This window comes from Sinocyclocheilus grahami, unplaced genomic scaffold (genome assembly GCF_001515645.1).
Source record: "Sinocyclocheilus grahami isolate Dianchi unplaced genomic scaffold, SAMN03320097.WGS_v1.1 scaffold284.1, whole genome shotgun sequence".
Taxonomy (NCBI): Eukaryota; Metazoa; Chordata; class Actinopteri; order Cypriniformes; family Cyprinidae; genus Sinocyclocheilus; species Sinocyclocheilus grahami.
In genome coordinates, this window is record NW_015505463.1 from 975619 (window position 1) to 982707 (window position 7089).

Genomic DNA, 7089 nt, shown 5'->3' on the forward strand with positions numbered 1-7089 from the left:
ATGTGTTGTATAAAAAAAGGGGGGGGGGGGGGGGGGAGAGTCAGCGAGAAACTCTGCTGCTTCTAGTGTCTTGCGATGCTTTAAGAGATCCTCGGTTCTGTTTGCACTGGGTTGCAGTTAACCGTCCATCCCCACTTGTGTGTTCTCAGTGCCGTCGTCCTCAAGGACCTTGGATGGAGTGAGAGGTTCCAGTTGCGAGTCTGTTCTCATCGGCTCTGTTCCATCAGTTTTACAAAGAAAATCAGTGGGAGTTACGCCACCTTCCTCTGTGAGGGCAGAAAGGGGGCTGACGGGTGAGTGAGAGGGAAGGCTCTTGGGTGATTCCTCTGACACATCATTGATTGCGGCCTCCGCTGTGTCATCCTTCACCTCATCTGGGTCACATTTTTCAGCTCCAAGAACCTCTGACCCATCCTCCGTTATGTTGTCCTTGTTTGGTATAGCTTCTACATCGATGATCTGAATGGGTTCCGTCTCATCTCTAGCCTCAGTATCCAGTTTAATGGGAACGAGATGTTTGGAGTGATCATGGGTCTCTGGTGACCTGAATTATGAGGTGCAACAACAAGAGAAAAGCAAAGACACATGAACAGAGTGACACACAATGCTCCATATTAAGATTATAAGCTGTAATATCACCAGACTGATACACAAGGTTACTATCAGATTTTTAGAGGGTCACAAAAATGCCATCTTTCACCTCAAAAGTCAGATTTTTTTTTGTATTTATACAATGAATGCTTTATGATCATTTGCGAGATTTGATGGCTTCATGACAATTACGGATGTTTTCATTACTGCAATGTGTTTGGAGGTTTTATGTAATTCCTATTCTTCTCAATGTTGAGTCTCAGTGCACGTTAATTTATGCTTATTTAAATAAATCATTGTATTAAAGGCATTACAACATTACTATACCACCATCATCATACACACTTTATTTATTTTCATTACAGGAACGAGAGTGAGATTTTTTTTGTATTGATGAGAAATGGAGGCAAGCAAAGTAATTACATTTTTGATTCATAAACTTTCATTAAATTCACTCAACTGACCGACATAAATCCTAGAAAACTCATTTCAACACATGAAAAAAAGGAATAAGTCTTATAAAAGATGTCCAAGTACGCAGTGATTTTGAATTGATTCTGTATGATTATTTTCAATAAGAAAGCGACAGAACAAACAGTAATACAAATATTGTATTACTTGCCTTTCACAGCCTCTCATGAGCTTTTCTTTGTGGTCCACATTAATAAGAATGTGTTCTGCAGCTTTAATTAATGCAAAAACTCATTTTTAAAATTCAAGCAAGGTCTCCCGAATACCACTTAATAGGCATCCCAATTAGACTAATGAAAAAAATAGAGATAATTTTTTATAATAAATGATATTTCCAAACAATTCATAGGTCAGGGTGTCTGTATTCACACCCGTTTCATCAGAAAAGGTAATTTGTCTCAATCAGGTAAGCTACACTTCACAGTCTATTTTTACTCTCCTCTTTTCACAGCTCTAACCTCTACATTTAACAAAAATACAAATAAGCATATGGTGTCATTGTACACCAATACATCATGTGTTTAACAACGAGAGCATAGCAGAACACAGAGAGTAACACCACCAACTTTTTAAAACGGCTTTAACGATAAACAACAATGGGATTTTTAAATAGCGAGAAAACCCTAACCTTTTATACAACTTAATTGCATGCAATAAACAACTGAAAACGAATTGAAACTAATAAATAGCTAACAATGATCCAAACAACTTTCATACCTGTTCATTTCTGATCCTCCATTGGTAACTTCAAAGAAAAAAAAAAAAGGTACGCAAGTAAGAAAATGTGACATCGCAAAGTGAAAATAAATTTTTTTGCAGTGAGTTGAGAGTGGAGCATCATACCTGGCTCCAGGATGACCTGGCACGAGTGGTTCGGCCTGTTGAGCAAATGTTCAGTCATCTGGTCAGCACCAGAGGCATCTGCCAGAAAGTCACACTTGAGACACACCAGTGTTAGACTCCTTGGGAAAAAAAAATACAAAAATAATTTTCTGCAAGTCTAACACAAATAAACCCCTCTATCACAGTAAACTGTCACATACTAGATCCAAACTTACCGCAAACCGCGTGGAGGCTTCCTCACTTTCCCAAACCGTACTTTTGAAGGACTGCTGTGAAACCTGCAGATGAAAAGAACACTATGCAGAGACCTGATTACATTCATTTGGAACCGTTTATTCATCCATGTTTTCCCCTTACCTGACCATATGCTGTCTGAAGGCTTTCTGGCAACTTGATCTGAACTTGCAAATATTGCACCTCAGCGATAAAGGATAATGAACATAAGGGTCCTTAACCTCTGAGAGACACTCAACACACCTATTTCCTCTACTCGGAAGTCTGTGAAGAATAAATACGTGTTAATATAAAAACAGTAGGCTGTGACTCTTAACTTTTAATACAACACAATGCAACAGCTGAATCCTATATACTTTGGTTGTTACGCGCACAATAGGGTATGTGTACAGTGTGCATGCTCTAAATTTCATCATTAGCGTAGTATGTGCGTACTGTACAGACAAAGCCAGATTCTTCTAATCTAATGCACCTTTCATTTTTTGCATTAATTAGTTGCCCCAGCCCAATGCTTCACATTCGGAAAAGAAACAGAAGACACTGAACAAAGACAACAACAAACTACTAGCCACGGCATCAAAAACTACAAATACCTGTGCTGATTAAGACAAGAGATACGCAAAATGCTATGTTTTCGGCTGTACACATGCGCTAATGTTTGCATCAAAACTGAAGCACACTTTTGGCTTAAGAATCCTCACTTTAAACGTTTAAGTTCATTATTTTGGATGCTTCGGTTCCAGCTGAATTGGTTTGTGGTCTTTGCCTTTCCTCCATTTACATTTGGTTTGGTTATGTTTGCTGGCGTTTTAACAGGTTGTTTGGTCGTTTCAGGACTTGTGGGTATGATGTAGGACTTGCTTGAAGCTTCGGAAGACATTGGCGCACCAGAAACTGAAGCCCGAACCGTCACCTAAAAAGATTAAATAATGCTAATGAAAAGTATAATCTCAAATAATTTGTGATTATATTTTCTGTTATGTACTGTATCTTATATAGTTTAGATTATATAGTCTAGATTGCATGGTTATTATAACGATTTGGGTTCAAGCAGACCTTGGTTCCTGGAGGCAATCCTTCAAGTTTTCTAGGCTTCCTATAGGTTCGATGGAAGTGTGTTTTGTGTTCCACTTTTTCCTTATAGGTGAGGAAATTTAATCGGCACTTTCCACATCTTTGAATCCTTTTTTTCTAGAAAATAAAGCAAAAGAAACACATAACATATACAAAGTTAAGTGACAAGTTATATTCAACAAATATATATATATATAGTATAGTATACACACACACAATTGTGCACACAAGTTTACATACCCCTTGCAAAATAAGAGGGATCATAAAAATGGCATGTTATTTTTTTATTTAGTACCGTCTTGAATAAGCTATTTCACATAAAGGATGCTTATATATATACACTCCACAAGACAAAATAATAACAATTTATAAAAATGACCTCATTCAAAAGTTTACATACCCTTAAATCTTAATAATGCATGTCATTTCTTGGATGATCCACTACTGTTTTTATGTTTTGTGTTAGTTGTGCATGAGTCCCTTGTTGGTCCTGAACAGTTAAACTGCCCGCTGTTCTTCTGAAAAATCAAACATTTTTTGGTTTTCCAGCATCTTCTGCATATCTGAACCCTTTCCAGCAGTAACTGTATGATTTTGAGATCCATCTTTTCACTCCGAGGACAATTGAGGGACTCATACATAATTACAAAATGCTCAAGAAGGCAACACAATGCATTAAGAGCTGGAGGGTGTAAATTTCTTGAATTGGATGATCAGGGTAAATTGTCCTTAATCTGTCTTCTGGGAAACATGTATGTTTATGTACCTTCTGAAGTGCAGTACTAAATGAAAAAAAATATGATCTTTAATCAAAATAAGAACAATTTACACATCATCCTGTTCAAAAGTTAACACCCCCTGGCTCTTAATGCATCGTGTTGTCTTCTTGAGCATCCTCAATTGACCTCAGAGTGAAAAGATGGATCTCAAAATCATAGTCACTGCTGGAAAGTGGTCAAATATGCAGAAGATGCTGGAAAACCAAAGAATGTGCAGGAGCTGGAGAATTTTTCAGAAGAACAGCGGGCAGTTGAACTGCTCAGGACCAACGCAGGACTCATGAACAACTAACACAAAACATAAAAACAGTTGTGGATCATCCAGAAAATGACCATAGACCATAAAAAAAGATGGACGCATCTCCTATACCTTCCACTATAGAAAAGTGAAGCCAAAGCATCTCAGTATGGCTGCTGCCATCTTGAGTAAATGACGTCATTTGGAGCCCGAGTCTGCACAGTAGAGATTCGTTTGGAGCAAGAGTCTGCGCAGTAGTGTCGTGAGGTGGAGCCGTGGTATCAAAATCCCGCAGACCCAATCCAACCATAACGACACACCCCATTTTTACAGCATCAAATTACTAGCTAAAATCAAACTTATCACAAAAACAAACAATTTAACGTATATCAGCGTGATAACTACCTTAAATGACCAAAACCATCTTTCGGGAAAATTGTATTGGAAGCGTAATTTTTTTTAAATTTTATTTTGACTCAAGTCCTATTCGTTTACATGGAGAGGGTGGGGTTTATGACCTGTACTGCAGCCAGCCACCAGGGGGCGATCAAAGAGCCCACAGCTTCACTTTTCAGGACTTGTGAGGCACACCCGGTATTGACACACAGCATTAATATTCAAGGGTATGTAAACTTTTGAATGGGGTCATTTAAAAAAAAAAATTCAGTCATTATTTTGTCTTGTGGATTATATATAAACATCTGCCTTTTGAAATAGCTTATTCAAGACAGCACTAAATAAAAAATAACATGCAATTTTCATGATCCCTCCGATTTTGTTAAAATTATGAACATTTTGCATATTCTGCAAGTGGTATGTAAACTTAAGTGTAGGGTTGGGAATCGAAAATCGATTTCCGATTCCAGAATCGGATACTTAAGGTCAGGAATCGGATACTTGTTGTCAAATTAAAATTTCAATTCCGCCTATTGATTCCTATGCGCTTTTTTTTTCTTCATCTGTGAGGACCGGACCTAGCGATCTGCCAGGACCTTGCTCACTAATCGAAGCGTTCCAAAGTTTGGCTACATTAGCGATTAGAAGCCAAAAAAGCTAAGTATAATATCTGTGATAGCTAAACATGTTGCAAAAAAGGTGTCACCACCAACATGACAAAGCAATTTAATTTAATAGATCGTTAAAGATCGCAAACACCAACGTGATTCTATTCCTAAATTACAATTATTCATCCGTTTCATTCCTCAACTTTTGACGTGTTCAATCAATGCTGTGATCACTTATTGGTTCGTCCGTGCAGCGTACAATCACACCAGTGTGATTTGAACATTTAAATCTGCGTTCGCACTGCCGTTGACCTAAGGAGAACAGCTGTTAATAAATAGTTTGCAAAAAAGAGACACAGGATAAATGTTTGATATCATTATTTAATCACATTGGAATCGAAAAGAATCAAAATCGATAAGCAAAATCGGAATCGATAAAATTAAAATTATACCCAACCCTACTTATGTGCACAACTAATATATATATATATATATATATATAGACACACACACTGTAGGGGTGCTCCGATCAGGATTTTTGAGGCCGATCACAGAAAGCAGTATCTGCCGATACTGATCACAGATACCGATCTTCTTAAAGCCTTCTTTTTATAATTTATAGTGATACTCCAATCAGGATTTTTAGACATTTATTCAGGGCCTGAATTTCATTTTTGAAAATGGGGGGAATTCTCCTCTTAGGTGTCTCTTGTGAGAGGGGAAGCAGCTTTCACACAGGAGTCCGCTACTGATCCGTGGCTGTTTACCACAAACACAACATTTATCCATTATTTTGATTTCAAATCCAAACATTGTCACTGAAAATGCTTTTTCAGCATTGCAATTCTTTTTTTACACAGTACAGTAATACGATCTTTCACAGACATGTTTAAACACAATAAATATAAGCAACACATTATTCAATGCTTTTTACTTTTGCATTTACTTCTAGATCTATATATTAAGTTGCTCAAGCAAGTGGCAAAACATTTAAACAACTTTTCTTACGTTATCACAAACTTACCATTGACAGTCAGCTCTACTGCCTTTTTTTTTGCATTGAAATCTTTATAACAAGCAATCCTGTGGTTCATAAAGAACTTTGTTTTTCTACCTCCATGAGTGCCATCTATTTTTGCCTTGTTTATCTAAAAGTGCTCTTTCCCTTTAACCTAGCTAAAAAGCCATATGTGTTGACTGTGTAACACAGTAGACTTTAATAATATGCATTTATGGTGTAATTACTAGAGGTCGACCGATGTATCGGTTTTGCCGATTAATCGGCACCAATAGTTGATTGCTGGAACTATCGGTTATCGACAAAACTCCATGCCGATAGTTTTCCGGGTTGCGTCCATTGCTGGAACGGCTGAGAAGGGTCTGCTGTCATTATACAGTGCGAGAGCGGCCTTTAGTGGTTGAAATCACTGACAGCACGTGCTATTTGTTTAGACATGTGATACTGCACACTGAACAGAGCGGGAAACTTCAGACGCGGATTTAAATGCAGCCGACAGAAAATCCTGCCGCGCCACAGAGCGCCATTCACATAGTTTTCCTTTAAATTACATTATATTGGTACCGAATCGTTGTTAATGTACATAATGAATTGTGTATTGTGCATTTTCAGCAAAACTTTTGTCTTTCTGTGGCTCTAATAAAGTCTGTGTGCTTTCATCCATGCTCATTCTTGAAGTAAACTTGTGTCCGTTTGGTGATTAAATAAACTGTTTTAGACCGCTGCTCGAGTTGAAGAGTTGAATTCCGGAGTGTGTGTGATACCAGTGAGTTCTCCTAGACTCAGCGCTGCGCTTTTATTTTGATTAGATAATCATCAAGTGTTCAAGAATAGAAG

General features: G+C 37.7%; 1 protein-coding gene across 2 annotated transcripts in view; it reads right to left on the reverse strand.

The window, feature by feature from the left end:
- Nucleotides 1-25: 25 nt before the first annotated feature.
- Nucleotides 26-7089, reverse strand: part of LOC107600466 (zinc finger protein 280C-like) — a 24494-nt gene continuing 17430 nt past the window's right edge. For both annotated transcript variants that reach the window (XM_016292374.1, XM_016292373.1), the window contains exons 12-18: nucleotides 3196-3330; nucleotides 2841-3052; nucleotides 2263-2403; nucleotides 2121-2183; nucleotides 1906-2024; nucleotides 1780-1807; nucleotides 26-544 (exon numbers count right to left, since the gene is read on the reverse strand). In XM_016292374.1, coding sequence (XP_016147860.1) covers nucleotides 118-544; nucleotides 1780-1807; nucleotides 1906-2024; nucleotides 2121-2183; nucleotides 2263-2403; nucleotides 2841-3052; nucleotides 3196-3330 — 1125 coding nt within the window. In that variant the 3' untranslated portion in view covers nucleotides 26-117. The remainder of the gene's footprint in view (nucleotides 545-1779; nucleotides 1808-1905; nucleotides 2025-2120; nucleotides 2184-2262; nucleotides 2404-2840; nucleotides 3053-3195; nucleotides 3331-7089) is intronic.